A 24,628-nucleotide genomic window follows, 5' to 3' on the forward strand; every position below is an offset into this window, starting at 1 on the left:
TATATTAAAAAAAAAAAAAAAAAAAAACTAAAGTGAACAGTCACAACCAACTTACATTGACCATTAACCCTTAGATGATGGGCTTGGTATAATATACACAAGATTAATATCTATGCTATAAGATTTAAAGCAGTAAGTGAATCTTCACAAAATTTGGTAGACTTTTAGTAAAGATTACAAGTTTTTCCTACACAAAAAATCAGATTTTTAATGAAGTATTTTTTATTATAGATTTGTTTGTGAAAATATCGAGTATGTTTCGTTACCAGTCCAAGTATGAAGTGATTTTCATGTTATAACTAAAAAACTATTGTTCATCCCAAAAATTTCAAATATTATTTGTGCAATCTCTAAAGCCTCCTAAACACACTTCAAACATTTGTTTTCAATAAAACTTTATATTTTTTCTGTTAATCTCTCTATCTTAACTCTATGGGGTCGATCCATTTAACTGGCCTTGTACCCACCATAAAAAAAATTAGGAAATAAATTTATATTATGCTTTTTTTGTTCTAGAATGACAACATATTATAACACAAAAACACATTTTTAGTCTAAATAACTGAAATCTCGTAACATTATACATTTATATTATCATTTTTATTATATTGACCTTCCAGCCATGCCTGGCTAACAATACAAAAGTTACAATGATATGGTGCATATGCACTCATGATACCATATCCAATAATATGAAACTGATCTTTAGTCTTTACAAAGTGATGTGACTTGACTGTGTTTCAGTGGACTAGTATATTTTAAAGTGCAGTCACATTTCAATTATTATACATAATATATGTATATACATTATTACTATTTACAAATAATGGCTTAAACTTATTTTTCTTAAAACACAGAACAGTAACTAAATATGTAAAGCAAATAATTATATCTTCTAGTTACAACCTTTGTACTCATTTGCTGCTTGTTCAGCCTTATGAAATTTCCCACATAGAAGATGTGAAACGAAATAATTTTTTTTTAGGTTTTATATATACATTTTAAATAACCAAAAAATCATTAATTACTATATTGATATTATAGAATTCCACTATAATTTATAAAGCATAGTAACTGAGCTATATTTTGTATTTGGGTCTAAAAGAAATATGAAATTTTGAGCTCACTAAAGACTTGCCTTATCTTTTGAATTCTTTTGTGAAAAGAACGAGATTAACACAATAACACTTTAAAAATGGCTGAGAAAACCATTAGGGGGACGTTCTGAGCTTTTGATTGGTTATTCATGTCATATATAGAAGTTAAGGTATAAAAGGGATCATTTCCAAAAATGGAAAGAGGTGGGTGGGGTACCACTGTGTTTGATTTATTACATAATCAATATCTTAGCAAATAGAAAAGATAAGTTCTTATTTTATATTCTAGCTTGTCAGTATCAGTAGTTTGAGTTCCTAATTTATACAAAACTACAGACTTTGTATTTTGACATCACAAACATCTAATTTGAATGAGTGCTTCATTCAACATACCACGTGACACAAAAATTGATGTTTAGCTGTGTTTTGTTTTTTTAATATTTACTTTTAAATTAAGAAATTAACAAATGTATAATACTAAAATTTCAATTATAATCTGCAATTTTATACCAAACTTATTGACATAAATTTATAAAATAGTAGTTCAATAAAGTTTGAATGCAAGTCAACAAACACGATGACATGGTCCTTGACATGTGACCTGTTGCGATAGGGTTAATTTGGTACTGTGAAAGGCATGGAATTTTCTATGATCATGAGTACTGTGAGAGCTGTTATTATTCTTTATATATTTTTCTCATTTCAGAATTAAGAGCAATAGTTTGAGCAAAGATATTTTATTTTTGGACCACTTTATATTAATTTGAATAAAATATTGTGATATATTTATTTTTAATACAGTGCCTGAACCTATTATTTTAAGTGGAACTATCAAGGTGACTCAAAGTAAACTACAGTTACAACTGTGAGTTAAGGGTTGAAGACTCAAGAGTTTACTGAAATATTGATATAAAGTTAGTCACAGTTTGATCACCTTAAGTTATGTTAGAGGTTCCTTATATATTAGATTTTACTGAATGTCATTAAATATTACAATATATTCTGTAAATAAAATTATTTATTCATGACTCATGATTTACTAATATCTGAAGTTTTCCAATATGACGACAGATACAGATCTGTACATTGATACATTTTATAGCAATTGTAATTGGATATTAAGTGCACCAGTCAAAATATTTTGTTCATCAGTCATTAGGTCCTGTTCACAAACTGAAATTGATAATCTTGAAAAATACTGTTAAATGCTGTTTTATTCTTATAACTTAAAAATATAATTTCTGTGTTTATTAATTTAATTCCTTAATGCTTCATGTTTATGTACAATATACAGCATCTTTCTTCATGTTCAAATGCTATGATAAAAAATATATATATATATTCCTCACTGCTGAGCAATTTTATTTATTAAAGACCTGTCTGGTTTTAATATTGTGCTGATGGAGAATATTTTAAGCTAAGTGAAACTGCTGGCCTCAACATGTTTAGGAAAGGCCCTAAAAGTTTTGCATATGTTGCCTTCCATGTGATATTGTAACAGCAAAATACAGACTTGCATGTAGTACCTTCCATGTGATACTGTAACAGTGAAATACCGACTTGCATGTAGTACCTTCCATGTGATACTGTAACAGTGAAATACAGACTTGCATGTAGTACCTTCCATGTGATACTGTAACAGTGAAATACAGACTTGCATGTCTACCTTCCATGTGATACTGTAACAGTGAAATACAGACTTGCATGTAGCACCTTCCATGTGATACTGTAACAGCGAAATACAGACTTGCGTGTATTACCTTCCATGTGATACTGTAACAGCAAAATACAGACTTGCATGTATTACCTTCCATGTGATACTGTAACAGTGAAAACAGACTTGCATATATTACCTTCCATGTGATACTGTAACAGTGAAATACAGACTTGCATGTATTACCTTCCATGTGATACTGTAATTGTGAAATACAGACTTGCATGTATTACCTTCCATGTGATACTGTAACAGCAAAATACAGACTTGCATGTATTACCTTCCATGTGATACTGTAACAGCAAAATACAGACTTGCATGTATTACCTTCCATGTGATACTGTAACAGCAAAATACAGACTTGCTTGTATTACCTCCCATGTAATACTGTAGCAATGAAACTTAATGTCACATTCCTGTATTGATTATTTCCAGGAAATGCTTGCTTGTACTTGCATGAACAACCATTTGTAGCTATACTATATTGAATAATGCAAATTACTCCTCTAAATCAGCTTCAAGTGATGTATGAAAAATATTGTATTTTCTATAAACCCAAACTTCAGTTCTGAAAGTCAATGGCTTGTCTTTTAATACTGTGTAGTATGTGATAATGTTGAATACAGATCAGGTTGTTTGTATTCTTATGTATGATAGGGTGACCTTTGTGTACCAGACACTCCCAAGGCAATGGTTTGGTGTCAGGAATCACTCTGTCTGGGATTTAAATCGGAATATACACTCATAAAGGTATGATGCTGAAAATGGAAAATTTTGTGATTAATACCACTTCAAACGGTAGATGCTATTGAACCATTAAAACATTACAGTGTGCTCAGAAATAACCTTCTTATATTTGACATTTTAATTTGCTCTATTTTTTCTTTTGTTATAATGCTAGTTTTTCATGTATGTATATTTCTTTTATTTATAAAGTTCTTCATAATTTTGTGACAGTCATGGGAACATTGTGACGTGTCAGAGGTTTAGGTTGGTGAGAACACAGCATGTGTTTAGTGCATTTTTACCTATTGCGGCTTTATAACTTTTGTAAATTTATTGTAAAATACTTGTAAAACAGATAATGTAAATTAACACACAACATATTAATTTGTTGTAAATTAAAGTTCTTTATAGCTTTTGTGCTGCTTGAATTTAAACATCTGCTTATTCCATTGATTTAAATAGATTTCAGGGGACCAGCATGAGATTTTTCCAACTGGTAGAAATCAGGAACCATTAATTGCTCTTCTTCATGACAATAAACTGGCTCTGGGTAGGGATGACCAAACTCTGTTTTTAGACTCTGAAGCAAAGCCAATCTTGAAATTTCCACTTCACTGGTCTGAAGTTCCTGTATGTTTAGGTATATTTTCATGTATGATTGTGTGTGTAATTATTTATAAGGATATAACAAAAACAAACAGAAATTTTAAAGTTTGTTATGAGTAATAAAATACTTTTTTGTAAACTGAAGGGTACATATGTGGAATTTTTTTTTTTAAAGCAAAAATTTAGTTTTATTTTCAAACTCGTAAATATTTGTCTTTACAGCACATGATCCACCGTACCTCATTGGTGTGTTGCCATCTGTTATTGAAATTCGTACAATTGAAACGCGACAATTGGTTCAAGAATTTCCTTTAAAGAATTCTGCAAAAGCAAAGCTTGTGTCAGTATCAAAAAGGTATACAATAGAATGCTTATTATTTTATGATTATTTAAATAAGGAAATGGCAGAAATTCAAAATACTTTCTTGAACATCTACTATATGATGATTAGAAAATCCCTTGGGGATGATTTTGTATGAGATGGTGATGATGATAGTGAGTGATCAATGCAGAAATTTAGACAAATCCTAGGATGTTTAGGCTGTTTTAATTTTCATCCTAATTTATAGAGAAGTGCTTAAATGAAATTACAAAAATGGTAAACACATACTTTAAATATTTTATTTCTGTTGCCGTGGAATTAATGTATGAAGTAATTGTTAAAAGCAAGTTATGGTACCTCTAATTCTACGAACTAGTTTTTGATGGAAAGTGAACCAAAAAGGTTTAACTATAACATTTTGTAGCAGCTGTTCACTGATACAGAAAAATGAGAACATATAATGTTATAAGAGAAAAAGACCCATAATTTCACAAAGAACCCACCAGTGGCTCAGAGGTAAGTTTGAATACTTATAACACTAAAAATGTGAGTTTCATACTCATGGTGAGCATTCTGCAGATAACTCGTTTAATTTTGTGTTACAAAACAAAAAAAAAGCTTTCATAAAATCTAAGGAATTTTTAAACTGATTGTGATTGCTTTTTCATCTCTATACAGGGGTCATATCTACATTGCAACATGTTGTGATGTCTGGACTCTTCTGGTGGTGCCCCCACAATTACAAATACCCATGCTGTTGAAACAAAAGCAGTTTGAACTGGCTCTGAAACTAGCAGTATGTATTCATGCATGTGACTTTTATTACTATATTGTAAAACTGCTAGACTTTTTGAAAACCTTGCTGTAGTGAAACTTTACTTTGATAATATCCTGCCTAAATTAAGTTCTGTAGAATTCGTATTTTGAAAACTTTTCAATTTCTTTACTCTAGTGTAGACTATCATTCTCCAGAATAAAAGATTCCAAACAATTAGTAATTGAATAGTGAATATGTCTTGCTGCTTTTGTAGTTTTAATCATGAGAAAACAACCATAGCCAGTATATTGCTGCATAAAGCTTAAACAGAAATGGGGTTCAAAGATTATTTTAATGAGTAATCTGTAGACATATCCACTGGTACTTGTATGTACATAATTTTGTTATCAACAAAGATGTAGACATGTTATATGGTACTTGTATGTAAATAATGTTATAATCTACACAGTATGTAGATGCCCTCTGGTACTTATGTACATAAGGTAATAATCTATACAGTATTGAGACATGTCCAGGATTCTTGTGTGTACATAATGTAGTCATGTCCAGAGTACTTCTTTGGCAGTTAATAGCCCCCACAGGTGTCCTTTGTGACACTCCTTACTTAAGATGTGGAAGACTGATAAATAGTGGGCAGCAGTCCAGTGTTTACTTCAAACTTTTTCTTCTCCTTATACTGTCTTCATGATTGTTGATGCTCCTTCATAGGTGGCTCTCACTAGTCTGACTAGGTTTTTTTTTGAGGGGTGCACTCCTCTCTTTTGGAGGCACCAGAATATTAATTCTTATGGCACCATGTTATACACTTTCTCCAAATCTAAAAATGCATGGTATTACTTCTTGTTTTCTTCAAGATACTTCTCCTGCAACTGTTGCAGAGTGAAGGTTGTGTCAGTTGTGTCTTCTCTCAGGTCAAAATCCAGACTGTATTTGTTGATGTCTATGTTTTCCCTTATTGTCTTTTCCAGTACCTTTTCTTTAACTGTCAAAAGATGTTTCACAGTTTTATTCCTCAATAGTTTTCACACTCAAGAGCATCTTCTTGCATTTTGTGGGTATCTGCTTTTCCCTCTAGATGTGCTTCAACAGGGTCCAAACATACACATCATATCTTAGTGCCTTGACCATCTCAATGAAAATCTTTGGACCTCCCACCTTGCCTCTCTTCATCTTTTTTGATTGATTCTTTGCCCCCTGCTGGGCCTGCTATTGGTGGTGTGTTCTCAAAGTTTCTGCCTCATTTTTGGTGTTAAATAGTTCCTCCTTGTACTGTTTCTATCTCTTTTTTAACTCTTTCAGCATGGGCTCGGTCCTTGGGACCAACTTTGTAACCATTTGTGCTTGTTATAGTTTTCATGCTATAACTTTTAATTTAGTAAGTGGATATTAACAAAATCTGGAAGATTATCAGTAAACATTACAATGTTTTTATATGTAAAATATCAATTTTCCTTCTTAAGTCTTAAGGTTTGTAAAGCAATGTTTTTCTCGTGCCTTTTTTTTTTCTCGCATGTATCCAACATTCAAAGTAATTTTCATTTTACAATTAAAAATACTTTTATGCATTAGAAAATTTTCAAATTTTACATGCAAAATCTTTATAATGTCTAGATAATTATCAAACGTTTCTTAATAAAAACTTTATATTTTATCTGTTATTTTTCAGTTGATTTGACTGATAAAAAATTAGGAAATAAAGATAAATTATGCTTCTCATTCTAGAATGACAACAAGTTATAACACAAAAACATAAATGTTTTGACTAAATAGTTTAAATCTCTTAACATTATACATTTATATATATTTATTATTTTTATTATATTGACCTTTCAGCCATGCCTGGCTAACAATACAGAAGTTACAATGATACGGCACACATGCACTCACGTTACCATATCCAATAATATAAACTGACTTTTAGTCTTTACAAAGTGACCTCTCTTGGCTGTGCTTTATTAGACTAGTATTTTGTAAAATACAGTCACATTTAATTATTATACATGTATATAGATTATTGCTATTTAGAAATAAGTTCTTAATCATGTTTTTCTTAAAACATAGAACAGTAAATAAAGTAAAGCAAATAATTATCTCTTCTAGTTACGACCTTTGTACTCAGTTGCTGCTTTTAAAATTTTGCACGTGGAGGATATGATTTTAGGTTCTGTATATATAGTTCAATAATTGAATAAATGATAAATTTTTAAATTTTAAATTACAATATCAGTACCCTAGAATTCCACTACAATTTATCAAGCTTAATAACTAGGCTGTATTTCACTCTAAAAAATATGCAATTTCGAGCAGACTAAAGACACAACCTACCTCCTTGAAATCTTGGTTCTAAGGAAAGAGATGGCATCCTAATAATTTAAAATGGCTAAGAAAGCCACTAGGGGAACATTCTGAGCTTTTGATTGGTTATTCATGTCATATATAGAAGTAAGTATATGTAAGGGAGAATTTCTAAAAATGGATAGAGGTGGTGGGGTGTTACAGTGTTTGATTTATTACATGAGTAATATCTTAGCAAACAGAAAATATAAGAAGTTCTTATTTTATATTCTAACTTGTCAATATCACTAATTTGAGTTCCTAATTCATACAAAACTATAGACTTAGTATTTTGACATCACAAACATTTAATTTGAACCAGTGCTGCATTCAGTATACCACATGACACACAAAAATTGTTGTTTAACTGTGTTTTTTAATATTTACTTTTAAATTAAGAAATTGAGTAATGTATAATACTAAAATTTGAATTATAATGTACAGTTTGATACCAAACTTATTGACATAAATTCGTGAAATAATAGTTCAATAAAATTTTGAATGTGAGGAAAGAAACGCGATGACATGGCCTTTCACCTGTGACCTGTCTGGAAAGGGTTAATTCCTTTTCATTCATCAAGAGCTTCCCTTCTTTGTCTTTAATTACTTCGATCACTGGGATGTCACTATGTCAATTACCTTTGCTTGGCTATTCTGTATACCTTCTTATCCTCTTTTGGTTTTCCATATTTTCACATGCTTTTTAATTGTCTCATTCTTTGCCACTGCTTCCAAATTCTTTGGCTTCTTTTTTGCTCTCTTTTTTTTCTCTTTTAACTTTAGTTTTGAAGAGTCTTCCTTCTTTATCTGGCATTCTATAAAGGTTTCTTTCCTTTCCTTGAGGGTTTGCTGTACTTCTTTGTTCCACCACCATGCTTCCTTCTGGTTGGGTCCATCCATGTTTTTTTGTTTTGTTGTAAATGTTTTCTGACACTTGAATCAGGCACTTCTTCAGTTCTTTCCAGTAACTATACATTTATGGCAGTCTTTTGGACCTCTTATATCTTTCTTTAACTGCCTGTCTGTACTTCTTTTGGTTTTTGTCCAATTTCCACACCTTATTATTTACAGTCCCTTTCCTCTTTTTCTTCTTATTGTTTCTCTTATTCTCCATTATCTACATTCTATGTTGGTGTGCTACTGCTTCTTCTGGTATCACCTTTACATCCAACAACTTTTTTCTGCCCCTCCTTTGGACTAGGACGCAGTCAATTTGCACCTTGTTCTAGTTACTCTTGTATGTAATGAAGTGTTCCTTTTTCTCTCTCTTGTGGAACCTGGTGTTTGTGAAGAACAAATCTGAACTATCTGCCATTTCTAGCAATCTTTTTTATTTCATAACCTCTCTCTCCCCATGTGAACCTTCAAACCCATCCACTTTTTCTCCTACGTGTGCATTGAGGTCTGCTCCTACAATCAACACCTCACTATCTGGTATCACTATAATTATGTTATGTAGTTTCTTTTCAAAGTCCTCCTTATCAGGGCATTCTATATATGAAGCATGACCTGTCACTGTTCAGCAGCTCTTCCTGAGTTTTCACCTTTACATGCATGAGTTGGTCTGATGTTCTCTCTAGTTCAACCATTTTCATCTTGAATTCTGTATCTAACACAATTCCAACTTCATTCCTTTATTATGACCCTCCTGAGTAGAACAGCTTGTAACCTGTACCAATTTCTTTTGTACTCTATCCTCTTCACTTGGTCTCTTGAACACACGCAATCTTTACTCATCTTCTTTCTAGTGTTTCTCCCAGTCATCATGCTGACATTCCATGCTAATATATGTAGAATCTTATCTCTTCTTTAGCTGCCTTTGCTGGTCCTGTGCTACTCCTTGTCAACTTTCACACCACCCAGAGGAATAGCAGTGTGAGTCACCTGTGGGGGATACCCTAGCTAAATGGCATACCAAGTGATTCTTCTTCATATTTGTTTTACAAGTTTTGTATGCTGAGGTTGCAAAACCTGATGGCCACCCTCCTCTTTTTTGAACTGGGCTTGGAACTGGCTATGGCCACTGGTACTTATAGGTACACAAGTTTATGATTCACACAGCCTGTATATTAGGGTGGTCCAAAGATATAAAAATGAAAAATTATTTTACATAATATTTGCCTATATTCCACTACCAATATTGGAATGGAAATAATAGTAATGATAATAATCTGGATTGATTTTTCATATTTAGAGGTGTCTCAACTTGAACACTTCACTATTATTATATATATTATAAGGAAAGGCAAATGAAATAGATGTTGTTATGGTTTTTATTCAGTAACAAAAACAAAGCTGCAAAAAATCACTAGCAAACTGAAGGAAATTTTTAATAGTGTCCTGCATATCTGTCAGGTTTTGACATGTGAATAGGGGCCGGGATTCTTCTACAGTAGATGTCTGTGACTTATTGGCGATAAATTGAAACAATAAACAGACAGCACACAATCCACTTGCTTCAAAAAAAAATATTCAAAATGAATCAAATGTATGTAAAAAAGAATTCTTTACACTATAGGATAACACAATTATATCTAAAACTAAATAATTCTGTTTTCTTGTCAAAAGTCCGCACAGGCTGATTCAATTACTTTAGAATCCAATTGACAAGAGGAATTATTTTTCTCTACTCTTGTCACAATAGTATCAGTAAATAATTCTCTTATGTTATCCTGTGGGTTACCACAGTTGTATCTCAAACTTTAAATAATTGTCTCCTTTTCGTCAAAGTCCACACAGATGGGTTCAATTAACTTAGAACACCTATTGATAAGACAAATTATTCTTCTTATCTCTATTAAACTGTGAAACTCACTTTAAAATATCACCCATTACAGCTAAAGTAACAATCACGCAGTCTAACTTCACTTTCACTAACTTTTTCTGACTACCTTTTTTTTTGTTCTTTTTTTTTTCATTAAAAATCCATACAGGCTGGTTCAGTTACTTTAGAATCCAATTGACAAGACAAATTATCTATCCTTCCTATCTCTGTTGCTACAATACAGCTGGGAAACACACTATAAAAATTGCGCGTTATGGTTAATTGCTCACATGCTGACTAACTTCACATTTTCTTTCAGTAACTAACTTTTTCTATCTGCACATTATCCAACTGAGGTCTTGAACTTTCCACAAACTACAAGATACTATGATGTAACAATACTACGATGATTTAACTACACACACACAACGTAAGATTCTTACTGAGTTATGTAATGAAATTTGTTACAACTATTGCCCTTAAATTAATTAACTTTAACACTATTGTTTTGAAAACTAAATATTTATTGAATATTATATCACCAAATGAACTAAACAACTCTTTCTACTAAACAGTCTTGTATATCCAACAATATCTGAATAGCATGTAACTATAATAATAGTAATACAAAAATTTATCATACCACTTATGACATCAAGTTTCCTTTCTGGGGATTGGAAATGTCTTTTAGTGTAGTTTAACTATGCAGAGAAAGTATTGCTTTTGATCTTTATCCTTAGTGATAGAAAAGATAAATGTTTGAATCAGAGCAATACTTCTCTCTCTGCACAGTAATTCAACTTTCAACCCATCAGTTGCCTTCTGCAATTCTTATTATTCTGGAATCCCTTTCCAGTCTTCTGGGTCTTTCTCCAGGAATGCCTATGCTTTCTCTTTCCCATTTAATTTTAAAATGTTGATTGTGTTAAGATCCTTTATTACATAGGATTGCACAGGAGCCTTGATGTTAAAGCTATTCCTACCCATGAAAGTTTTATTTCTTCTCTGGAATATTGAGATTCTTCAACATTTCTTGTTTACATGTAGTAATTATCTGAACTCTGTCGTCAATCAGATCCAAACCAACTAAGTCTTCTGATAAATACCATAAATTCCATTTGAAGCCTGCCATTTAGGCATTGGAAACTGAACAATCTGGATATGCAAATAACTTTAACGACATGCTGAGGTCATTGAAGGGTGCAGCTGTTGCTATTGGAGCTTTATTCCAGAAGGGAATGTAGACCATGGCTATTAAAAAGACATGCTTGTGTCAAGCCCTTGATTTTTTGGTCAGTCAGCTTGAACTGTTCTCGAAAGAGAAATATTTTGATAGTATATATGGCTTTAGCCATCCAGTATGCATGATGATATGTTCCAGGAGTTCTGAACATCACTTCAGAGGGAGCCTTTTCTCTTAGAAACATAAGTGAAAACTTCAAAAGTTCTTCATAATCATCTCTGGGATATGATTTCATTTGTAACATCTTATTTAAGTAAAGTATTGCATTGTCCCTTTCCTGTTTCCTTGTGCTGATAAAGAGAAGGTGAATATCTTCATCATCATTGGCAGCCCTGAACTGAGATTTGTTAAGTGATGCTCATTGTGCTTGGAATCTCGTAAACAGACCGATTTCTGGTCCACTCGATGGACTAAAAGTCCTGGCAAATGCTATTGAAAGCATAATTTTAAATATATAGTGTCAAAAGGCAATCCAAACAAGATTTCTTTTCAGAGCTTGTTTGATCAAGACATAAGCACCACTCTTGAGACCATGTTTGATGTAGTTGTATCGAAATAAATTCCTCAAGTGATATCTCATTGCTTCCCAAGTGTTATGGGAGATTCTTGACACTCCCAGGAGCTTCTCTTCTCCAGCTCCAGTCACAGCAATAGCAATCTGATCAATCTTCTCTAACCCATGAATGATGTCAGGAAGCTTTACATCCCAATGAAATACAAGGGAAGGATATGGAGATAAAGTTTCTTGATCTCTTTTAGCAATATCTTCCTGATTTGTATGGCAAGTGCATTTGACAGAACTTCTTGGGAGTTCAACATCCTTCAAATTGTGTCCAAGAGATTGAACAGCAGCACTGAGGACAAATATTGCCTTTCTGTCCTTCATGTTCATTTGATCTAAGGACAAAATACTTCTGAGGACAGAACTTTTCTACACTGCTTGGTGAGACAAGGACTTTGGGTGCCAGATGTGTTGGGTGGCTTGAATGCTAAATCTTTGTCAGCAGTTGTGTCTGAGCCAGATCCAGAGGACCAGACAGAACTAATTGATTAAATCAAAATTAGTGCAGAAGCATCCTGTTCTGATGTTTTTTCTATCCATGCATTTTTCTTTTAAGTCCTGTTTCCTCTTCCTAATCTCTTTCTGAATGAGGAGCTTGTCAACACTTCCAAAGCTTGAACTACTTAAATCTTCTTTCTGCATATCTAGAAATTGTTATTTTATTCATTTTTAACTTTGTCTTTGTGTGAGAAATGTTGAATAATTTATTTAAATCTCTGCAACAGGTGTTCTCCTTCATGCAGTAAACTTTTTGTGGCTGGTTCTTGCTCTTTTTCAGGACTTTATACTCTGCCATCAACTTTTCTAGCTTTAATACTGCATAGTCGTGAGTTATTGTCGGTGTCCTGGCTTTTTGCCAATAAACAAAAGCTACTTCCACAGCCAGATCATAGCTTTCTAAGAATGTCTTCTTCTGTTCTACATGGTGAAACAAACACTTTAAAAAAAGGTCTCGAGCACATGAGATAAAGATTAGATTCCCCACTAACCAAGCATCAGAAGTGCTTCTCGTCTTCAGAGTCGCCATGACCTAAGGACGTAAACAAAGGTAGAGCTTAAAGGAGTTATTAATCCTTGCTCTGACTGCATATTATTATGGCTTCGTGCTTAATAACTAAAGCCTCTACCCAGTGCTCATGATATCAAAAATTCTAGGTTATTTTAAAACTGATTTGGGGATATGCCAGTGTTAATTAAAAAATAACTTTAATTTAATAGTTAATTTAATATCAATATACTTGATGAATCACATCCAGTTTATAGAATTCTAAACAATAATTACTTATAATAAATCTCTTTACTGAAATGGTACAAATAGAACACCTAACACCATGCATAATTTTTTAAAATTATGGTAACGGAGAGAGGGACTAACTTTTACAAAATGAGGAATATCTACACAGCTCAGTTGTCTGGAGAGAAATGTGTCATTCAAAGCCTAAAACTGTTACGCCTGGAAACATCACGCCTTAAGACCACAACCAATCAACAATTGAAAAACTGTAACATCATCTGGCATGATGCTGGATTGCTACCTTTTAAATCTAGAAACTGCATGTGAACTGCTTAAATTGAATTATGAAATAAAGTACATAATATTATAACAAACTTATGAGATCATGCAACAGTATTATTGTTTGTCAATTGATAAACAAAGGGTAATTAAGAAAATTAACTGGAGAAGTAAACTTGTGACAAATTTCTTCAAATTTGCACCACCCTTAAATATTGATGTATTTAGTTGAAAGTTCAGTCTGGGGTCTGTTTTCATATAAGGAATGAAAAGATGCATTAGGAACTCTCATTTGTTCCTTTTCCTTTTTTACCTTATATATGTGTACTGCCCTAATATATATGTCCTCTGGTATTTACATGTACTTAATGTTATGATACACATAATGGATTAACATGACTGCTGTATCCTGTTGCTCATGGTGTAGTACATAATATTACTTCATATATGATAAATGACTACTTATTTAAAGAGAAAAATTATTTCATACACCTTGATTTGGACAAGCATTCATAAAGTTTGTTATACGTACAGGGGATGACAGATGATGAAGAGGAAGAAAAACAGCAGTGTGTTCAGTACATTCAGAATTTGTATGCTTTTGATCTGTTTTGCAATAGAGAATTTAAGGAATCAATGGATATCTTTTTGAAACTTGGAACAGGTAGGATGTCATTTGTTGTTTTTTTTTACATCAAGCATTGAAGTGTTAGTGTTTTGTTACTATTATTTATGTAATCTTTTTTTTTTCACACCTGCTTAGGTATTTTTGTTACATAATTTTTATTTGCTTCTGTAATTTGATTGCCATGTGCAATACTTTTTTTTAAATACACATAGTTAGGAAACAGAAATACTTTTTTTTCTTTCTATAGATCCATCTCATGTGATTGGTTTGTTTCCTGATCTGTTACCTGAGTACTTTCGAAGCACCTTGGAATATCCAAATGCCTTACCAGAGTTGCGTGGCAATGATCTGGAAAATGGTTTATTTGCTCTAACAGAATACCTTCTGCAGGTTTACATATCTTTTTGTTAGTTAAGTTTAATCACAATAAAAAAAAAAAAAGAAGTTCATTTTTTTCTTTCACAAACATCACATTTTGCTTTAGAACTAATAATAGAACTTTTTTTATTTAAAAGTTATCAGCATATCATATTTTCTCATGTCTTTGATGCATGTGGATGATGTTTTTTTTTAACATTATTATTCAAATTATCCACTAGTATTAGTGCAGTATGAACAGTGGTTTTGTAAGTTTCTTGTCTTCTCTGCATTGAAAGGGCATCAGAAAGACAGCAGTATGTGCTTCATGTAAAATTATTAATTAAGGTTCTTTTGGACAGAATTGTTTTTTATGTTTCTTACCAGGTGTTACTTGTGATAGAATGTAAAAATATACAAAATGTAATTAATACACTGTTACCAAATGGAGTTAAAACATTATTTTATTGTTTCAATATTTAATTTGTTTTTAGTTTTAGTTTACCTGGTTAATCTTTTTAACCAGTGTTTCATTGCCGATCTTCAGTATCTGTAGGTGATAGTAATGTCTAATGTTTGATTGTTTATCTTTGGTATCTGTAAGTGATAGTTTTAATTCCATCCTTTTGACTAGCATGTGATTGACTATCTTTAGTTTTTGTAGATGTTTCTATCTTGAAGAAACTATTAAAGCAAAATTTGTTCTGGATGCTAAAACTATACCCTTAAAATTGTGGACTTTATAATAAACTGCTATGGAGATTGTTCTGGGAGCTAGCATCTATACCTATATAATAAAATGCTGTACATTGTCCTGGGTAAATGCTAGCAACTATATCTTTTGAATTCTGAACTTTATAATAAATTTCTATAGATATTTCTTTGTGGGGTGCTAGGAACTATACCTTTTTAGTTGTGAAATATAATAAACTGCTTTGAATTGTTCTGGGTGGAGTAATAGCAGCTTTATTTATTGAGTTCTGAATTGTATAATAAAATGCTTAAAATTACTCTAGATGGTAACATCTATGATTTTTGAGTTTTGCAAGATGTAATGTAGGGAATTGTGTTCTGGATGCTAGCAGCTATACCTTTTAGGTTGTGAACTATATGATAAAATGCAGATAATTGTTCTTAGTGCTAGGAATTGTAACTCTTGAATGTGCAATATATAATAAAATGCTAGTAATTGTTCTAGATGTTAGCATCTGTACATTTTGAGTTGTATCCTGTTGACACAGTGGTAAATCTAAGGATTTACAATGCTAAAATCAGGGGTTTAATTTACCTTTGCAGACACAGCAGATAGCCCGATTTGGCACACATTTTAAGTTTTGAATTATATAAATAACTGGAATTGTTCAGCGTACTAACAATTATGTATAACAGGAAGCTGTGTAGGCTAATCATTGGAGTTTGACTTAAATCCAGTTACAAATGGATTTCTTTTGAATCCAGGTATATAGTCATGAGTGGAGTGTACTTGAGGAAATTTATAGTTAGACTATAAATTGATTCTAAGACTGAGACGCAAAATAATAATAACACTTTAATTCAATATATTAAGATACTCATCTACATTGAAATTACCAAAGATATCTTGAAAAACCTCACTGTTCAAATTACTAAATTCTTCAGCCTGAGCAGGTAACTGTTTTTCGATTAAACTTACAATAATACTCATTAAATACCTTACTACAACAAATAAATTATCAATTATAACATCAATTGATATATGCTCAGACACTGTTTAATTTTCCTTCCTTCCTTCATAGTAACAATTTATATTCATTTCGTAACTATGCTATTTGATTAAGAGAGATAGCAATAGTTACTTATACGGTACATGGAGCTTGAACAATAGACATTTGTAGTTTCTTTTAAGACAGGCATCTTCAAAGAGTTTCTGGGTTTCGGCACTATTGGGTCAGCTAACATCTTTTTCACTTCAAGTAGCAAGTTTGGCAACATCTTGTAATGAGCCAGGAGACTGACTTTTTGACTAAAACTATAAGCATTCAGTTAGCTCTACATGATGGTCTTATAAATACATCCTTTTTCTGAATGGTTGATGTTCACTATTTTATCAAACAAAACAATATTAATTGGTTATAGGCAACAGTTGTAAATTGGCTACCTGTTTGCATGTATTTCTCCTCATCTTCCTTCCAATCAAAATTCTGCCAAGAGTCTCTGGTTTCCTTTCCAAGTCTTTTAAAAGAATTTGTTTCCTGTCTTTAACAAAGTTAACATAAACCTTCTCATAGCTTTCTCTTTGCTAAAATTGCAACTGCTAATGTAGATAAGATGAACCACTGGTTTACATTAAAGCTTGGAATATGTCTTAGTTTATATTAGACATGTACATTTCCTTTCTTGGTCAAGTGTCACTATGTAACTTCACTTGTGCTTTCATTATAGTGTGTACTACTTTTCTTCATATTACATGTATGTGTATCATACATGTAATTTTATAAAGTTATATTTCTTAATTCTTGAAGCATTTGAAAATAGCGTAAAGTGCCTCAAAATTACACAAATGCTTCATATGAGTTTTAGGTTGTGAAATATAAATTTTTCTGCGTGTTAGAATTATACATTTTGCCTCTAGGAAATGTTTTTGGTGGTAGTATTTATACTTTTTGAGTTATAGACCTCTTAATAAGATGCTGGGAATTGTTTTGGGTTCTATCCGTGGATTGTACTGTGTGCTAGCAACTATATATTTGGAGTTGGAACTGTTTAAAAAAAATGCTGGGAAATGTTCTGGGTGCTACCATCTGTACCTTTTAAGTTGTGAACTATATTATATAATGCTGCTGATTGTTATGCAAGCTAATAACTATACATTTTGTGTGATGAACTATGTATTGTAAAATGCTGGGAAATGTTCTGGGTGCTACCATCTGTACCTTTTAAGTTGTGATCTATATTATATAATGCTGCTGATTGTTATGCAAGCTAACAACTATACATTTTGTGTGATGAACTATGTGTTGTAAAATGCTGGGAATTGTTCTGGGTGCTACCATCTGTACCTTTTAAGTTGTGATCTATATTATATTATGCTGCTGATTGTTATGCAAGCTAACAACTATACATTTTGTGTGATGAACTATGTGTTGTAAAATGCTGGGAATTGTTCTGGGTGCTAGTAATATATATCGTTTGAATTGTGTACTGTATAATGGATTGCTGGAAAATGTTCTTGGTACTGAAATTTATGCTTTTTGAGTTGTGAACTAATAATATATTGCTGTGGATTGTTCTGGGTGTGATGCTAACATCTATATCTAAGAGTGTGAATAATATAATGAAATTCTAGGGGTTGTTATAGACAATAAGGACTATATATGTTGTGTTTTGAACTGTATAATAAACTACTGGGAACTGTTCTGGGTGCTAATATCGATACCTTTTAGATTGTGACTTGTATAGTAAAATGCTGGTATTGTTATGGATGCTAACAATTATACATTTTGAGTTGTGAAGTATATAATTGCTGTGAATCATTCTTGGTGGAGTGCTAGCATTTATGAATTTTAGGTTGTGAACAATGTAATAAAATCTTGAACTGTTCTGGATGCTGACATCTGTACCTTTTGAGGTGTGAGATATGTAATAAACTGTTATGGATTGTTCTGCATGCTAGAAAATGAACGTTTTTAAGTTGTGATTTATATAATAAACTGTTCCAATTGTTCTGGGTGCTAGCAACTTTATCTTTTGAGTTGTGAACTATACGCTAATCTGCTGGTAACTGTACAGGATATTAGCATCTCTACATTTGGAGTAGTGGACTCTGTAATAAAATGCTGGGTATTGTTCTGGGTGCTACCATCTGTACCTTTTAGGTTTGTGAACTGCATAATAGAATCTTGAACTGTTCTGGATGTTTATCTATACATTTTGAGTTGGTACTGTATAATACAGTGCTGGGAATTGTCCTGGGTGCTAACATCTATACTCTATGAGTTGTGAATTATATTATAAAATGCTGGGGAATGTTATGGATGTTAACAACAATTGTAAATTGAACTATATAACAAACTGTTGGGGAGCTTTCTGCATGCTAGCATCTATATCTTTTCAGGTGTGAACTATATAACATATTGTTATGGATTATTCTGATTAATAACTACTTTTTAGGTTGTTATTCATGTAATAAACTGCTGGAAATTGTTCTAAATGTTACTGTCTTTACCTTTTATATTGTAAACTGTGTAACACACTGGTAGTAATTCTTGTGTATGCTAACATTTATACTTTGTGGGTTGTGAACTATATAAAAATAGTATTAATTGTTGTGGATACTAGCAACTATACCTTTTAAGTTGTGAAATATATAACAATTTGATGTAAATTGTTCTGGGTCATAACAGTTATATCTTTAAAGTTGCAATTTTTATAATTAACTGTTGGAATTGTTCCAAATTTTATTAACTATACCTTTTAGGTTATGAACTGTGTAATAAAATGCTGGGGATTGATATGGATTCTGACAACTATACAATTTGTGTTGTGAAATGTATAATAAACTGCTGGGAATTGTTCTGGAAGCTAGTACCAATGTCTTTTAGGTTGTGAACTATGTAATTTAACTGATGAGAATTGTTCTGGGTGCTAGCAGCTATATCTTTTAAGTTGCAATTTTTATAATAAACTGCCTGAAATGTGAATAGTGTAAAACTGAGAAAAGCATCAGTGAAAATACTTTTAAATTCTTCCTTATGTCAAACATGCTTTTGAGATCTCTGACCATTTTGCATAGGTACCTGTTAAATATTGGAAAAGGAATGGTGGACAACAAAATCATGCTTATTGTTGAATCGCTTTTTTTTTTTTTTAAATAAGCTATTTGTTACCTTTACCTTTTTCTGGACAATAGGGTTGTGTTTAGTCAGATAATCTTTGACTTTTTTCAGTCTGATAATCTTGTCTTAAGGTAATGTAATGGTACTGAATAGGTTTTCCTTGTTACATTTTAAATTGTTGAGGCTAGTAGGGCTTTGTTTATTTTGATAATATTGTCTTAATATAATGTACTTAATAGAGTTTTTGTTATATGTTAACTTGTTCATGACAGATTTAGGTTCTTATGTTAATAAAATGTTATTAAAAGACAAATGTGGATCATAAATACAGAAACAATTTTCCAACTAGTTCCCACTAATTAACATAATTCAAGGTTTTATTCATATTGTTAAATTCTGCTACTAAATTGCCTTTAGTAACATATAATTCATTAAAGTTTTTATTAAATATTGCATTAAATTTATTTTTACTGACTTCATTTCCTTGTGATATAAAAACAGTACCTTTGCAAGAGCAATATTGGCAAAAATATTTTATTCTGATGGAAATTTCTAGTGATAGAAAAATATATTGCCCCAGACTCCTAAGGAAAGTATACACGTGTATGTGTGCTTAGAAATGAGTATTTATAGAATTGTATCACCTTCTAGTTGTTCAGTGTTTGTAGCATCTTGCTTCTGGCTGGAGTGGCAAGGTAATGATCAGAATTAAGATCACAGTTATTGCAAACTTTGGATAATGCACTATATGATTTGTGAACTTTTAATTTTGTTCTTTGTTTAAAACATGAACAATTATTATTGTAAAATTCTGTTATAGATGACCAACTATTTGACGAACTTAAATGACAATACAGTTACAGGTTTTGAATTCAACTACTGAAAATAAACGAAAGGTTTTTCTGTGTGTGATAAGATGCTATAGTTTTATATGTAATTCTGGCCAAATGGTACAGTATTTAAGAAGGATTATAGTATTTATACTTTTTTTGATGAGTTTTGTGTGTAAAAAAATGGTATAACTTGAAATGATCTTGTAAATATAACAAGAGAAATAAAACAATTTTGTCTTTATTTCACAGTATTTTCTGTCCAAGAAAATTTTTTAGAGCAAGGCTCTATAACTAGAGAAGTTTCTTTACATTTACCTTTTTTTCTGTTTTGAGAGAATATTTTAGATCCTTATTGAAAATACTTTCCTTTATTCAGTGCACATTTTTGTCAGTCCAGTTTCATCTTTGTAGAGAACAGGACACAAAGTTAACAAAAACTATTCTTTACGAATTATGACACCTCTCCTCGATAAAATAGAAATTGCAAAGAAATTTTACTCTCAAGCTATAGAGCTTTGCCCTAAAACGTTTTTGGACAAAACTAAAAAATTAAATTTTTTTTTGTATCCTAGCAAGAAAAATTTTTATAATCTAAACAGGTACGTCATTTGTTAGTTGGAGACAAGTACTTTCCAAATATTGGTATCATTCAAGGTAGTAAAACCATGCTTTCGAAGAGGCAACTTCATCAGATCATTGACACAACACTTTTGAAGTGTTACTTGGAGGTAAGATTTAGTAGATGAATCATATGAAAATTTTCTTATTGTTCATTGTTTGATGTGTGTGTATATAAATAGATGTGACTGGAATTTCAGAATTAAGTAAAGTTATTGTAAATGTAGTCAACCTATGCAGAGTTTGTGTAGTTTCTAAACAAATATCTAAGCATAAGCCTAATAAAAAGAAAAATCATTCAAAGGTTTTATGACTCTAACATTAGGTGTTTAGTTAATGGAAGAAAGTGCTTTTTGAGATTCTGGAGGGATAAATAACAGATGTGCTGTCAATGCACACTAGAAATAAGTGAATAAAACATCACATGGAGGGTGTTATGAGGTAAAATTGTTAATCCTTTCACTGCAGGCAGGTTAAAGAGTGCATGTCATAACATTTTAGTTATTTTCAAAATTTTATTTAATAACTTTACTTATGTTAATGGAATTGGCATCAAAAATGCAGTTTATAATTCAAATTTTAATATTATATAAATTTTAATTTCTTAATTTAAAAGGAAACAAAAAAAAAATGCTAAATGTCAATTTTTGTTTGTCACACAGCACCTCATTGTATTATTGCTCAGTTTATGTTTTATTACACCTACCATTCAACGTGTATAATGGTTAATGAATTAGAAACTGAAACTCGATTTTGAGATATTGACAAACTAGAATATAAAATAAGAACCTCCCACCTCTTTAATTTGCTGAAGAGAAACAACAGTTTCTGAGTTCCCCCGGTTGTCTCTCAAGCCCATTTTGGGCTTGTTTGATATAAAACCTAAATTACTGCCCTGTTAGTTTGTTAGTTCTTTAATTTGCTGAGATTTCAATATAGTCAATCTAGTAGGGTGGCTCCTCCCATTATTTTGAAACCTTTTGTCTAGCCCCAGTCCACCTACTTCTTTTAACTAAGTGTTTGCTACCAAGAGAAATATCAGTTTCCTGTGTACGTAAGTCTGACAGTTGTTTGTAAATTTCACCATAACTGTTGAAGTGTGATGGCTTAAGTTGTTGCTCTGAACAGATGAAATTTTTTGAAGTTATATATAGCTTGTTTAGAAACCCAGATAAATTACAGGGGTTTTGTGTGCATTAATATAGTACATTGATAATTATTTTGTCTTCTAAAATTTATACTTGAAGACTACAAAAATTTATATATCTTCACCCTCCACTCAGAAGAATAAACAAGGCTTATGGTGAGGCTTAGCATGTATATGAATGAGCACAAAATTTCGTAACACTGTAAGTACTTGAAATCATTGTTTTTCAAAGTTTTCTTTATTTATTATTCTGGGTTTAATAAAAATAACTAAAATTTATGCATTTGTGAACAAATAGTATTTATTGGTTGATGAATAAGTTTGAAAGGGAAAAGGATTTTATAACTATGTACACAAATAATATCTTTGTATGCCTGTATGGTATAATGCTAAATCCCAAACATACCAGAAGTATGACCAATACTCAAACACTTGTGATGTTTATTGGATTGGCTCCAAACCATATAATAAACATGTTCACAGATTTAAAGTGCAGTATTATTATTCTGTAGAATTTTCCTTTTAAACGCTGTAAGATACATAAGTTAATAAATTCCACATTGTGTTCTTGGAGTAGGGATCAAGTCGGCTCATTTCTTCACCCATGCTTTGTTGCTCTTGATGAGAGTTTCATATTATGGTGTCACGTAAGCAGTCTAATGACACAAGCAGTGATTTGTAGCTTTATTTTCAGTGTATTTCTACTTCATTCATTGATAGTAAAATGAACACAGAAAATAAATGTGAAATGTTTAGTATTTCAAACTTTCAAGAGAAGTACTTTAAAAATTCATAACCAATAATATAGAAAAAAGGGCACAGCTGTTCATTTTATTTCTGATTTTATAAGTTTTTGTTACACTTTGATGATTTGTCTACTGGCTGAAAATCAAATATATTGCTACAGTAGAGGTAATAACAGATAAAATATGAAGTTTTATACTTCTTTAGGAGGTTACACAAATGAAATTTGAAATTTTTGAGACAAAGAAAAGTATTTATATATATATATATATATATCAAAAGACTTTGATATATTAACAGACAAATCTTTTGTAAAAATACTTCATTAAAATAGCTGATTATTTATGTTCAAATGGCATGTAATGTTTACTAGAAGTCTGTCAGATCTTGTGAAGATACATGTACTGTATTAACAGTTATAGTGTGAAAACTATAATGAATACTAAGTGGTTACGAGGTCGGTCAATTCGACCAACCACATGTTGAGAGAGTTAATGAGAAAAAACTAAGATCTCTTTTACAATTTTTTTATTCTATCTTATGTTTCATTATTCCAAAACTTCTGAATTTTTCATTCTTTCTTTTAATTCATTGTGTAAATACATTTTTAGTAAAGTGTGTTGAGCTAAAATAGCTTTAGAAATGTGTTTATCATTACTATTTAGACAAACAAGTATAGAAATAATAATTCTTGTTTTCCAAATGAGAAACATCTGTTTTGTTCTTAGACCAATGATGCGCTAGTTGCCTCTCTTCTTCGATTGAATGATAATCACTGTCATGTGGAAGAGTCGGAGAGAGCTTTAAAGAAAAGTCACAAGTACAGTGAACTTATTATTTTGTATGAAAGAAAAGGACTACATAAGAAAGGTCTGTCTATTTATTTCATGGTTGGAATTATTTTAAATTTGGAAACTTTTCATTCAGGCTAGAATAAAATGAACATATTTGCCTTTGTTTTCAGCCAGTATAAGTAAATATGTTACAAGTTTTAAGTATGTACTTAAATGCTTCTGTCTGTATATGTGTGTGTTTGTGTATGTGCATATGTATTGTGTGTGTGGTAGATTTTAAGTAGGCACTTAAGTGCCTCATTGTTTGTATGTAGGGATTCCGATACGGTACGTTACCCCTTCCAACATAAATGGCTATTCTCGTTCAGTGTTGTCCTGTATATGCAAAAATTATTTTTTGCATGCCACAAACCATAGGCTCCCATATACCTTACAATCAAATGGTTCAACTGCATCTAGCATGTAAATCATTATATGACAACCCTCCACCAATAGAAGTGTAACACACTCTCCTGATGTATTTTACTCCTTCTGTTCACTTCTACCAACCTATCACTTCTCATTTGGCAGTGCTTGTATTGTGATGTTTTTGTGCTCTTTTGAAGTTTTTTTTTTTCAGTATCTTTGTATCAGTTTCTCTCAACAAGTTTACTATTTATTATACACTGAGTGGTCACAAGTAAATAGACACCTAATTTTTCATCATTTAACTGATTTATGGTAACTAATTTGTGTTCACAGAGCACTATATAAATGAAAATGGTCCACACACACTAATTATCTTGTGCTACAACATGCCTAGAACTCAATGTTCTCTCAAATTGGCAGATTTTGTTAGAGGAAGGATATTTGGTAAAGCAGATGGTGGAATAAGTCAGTGGCAAATTTCGCAGAATTTGGGAATCCCACTTTCGACAGTCAACAAAATAATCGTGCAGTTCAGGAAACATGGCAAAGAAACAACTGAGCAGCGTCCAGGTCATCCTGGTCCATTGGAGAGGACAAAAAGGGCTGTCAAGAGGAGCATCGAAATG

General features: G+C 31.7%; 1 protein-coding gene across 1 annotated transcript in view; it reads left to right on the forward strand.

The window, feature by feature from the left end:
* The window catches only part of LOC106471638 (vam6/Vps39-like protein), a 68,090-nt gene that overhangs the window by 20,599 nt on the left and 22,863 nt on the right, over positions 1 to 24,628 (forward strand). Inside the window, exons 9-16 of the mRNA XM_013932253.2 lie at positions 3,469 to 3,561; positions 4,000 to 4,177; positions 4,366 to 4,498; positions 5,144 to 5,261; positions 14,194 to 14,323; positions 14,535 to 14,677; positions 20,891 to 21,019; positions 23,529 to 23,670. Coding sequence (XP_013787707.1) covers positions 3,469 to 3,561; positions 4,000 to 4,177; positions 4,366 to 4,498; positions 5,144 to 5,261; positions 14,194 to 14,323; positions 14,535 to 14,677; positions 20,891 to 21,019; positions 23,529 to 23,670 — 1,066 coding nt within the window. The remainder of the gene's footprint in view (positions 1 to 3,468; positions 3,562 to 3,999; positions 4,178 to 4,365; positions 4,499 to 5,143; positions 5,262 to 14,193; positions 14,324 to 14,534; positions 14,678 to 20,890; positions 21,020 to 23,528; positions 23,671 to 24,628) is intronic.

The sequence above is a fragment of the Limulus polyphemus genome, unplaced genomic scaffold (genome assembly GCF_000517525.1).
Source record: "Limulus polyphemus unplaced genomic scaffold, Limulus_polyphemus-2.1.2 Scaffold4750, whole genome shotgun sequence".
Lineage (NCBI taxonomy): Eukaryota > Metazoa > Arthropoda > Merostomata > Xiphosura > Limulidae > Limulus > Limulus polyphemus.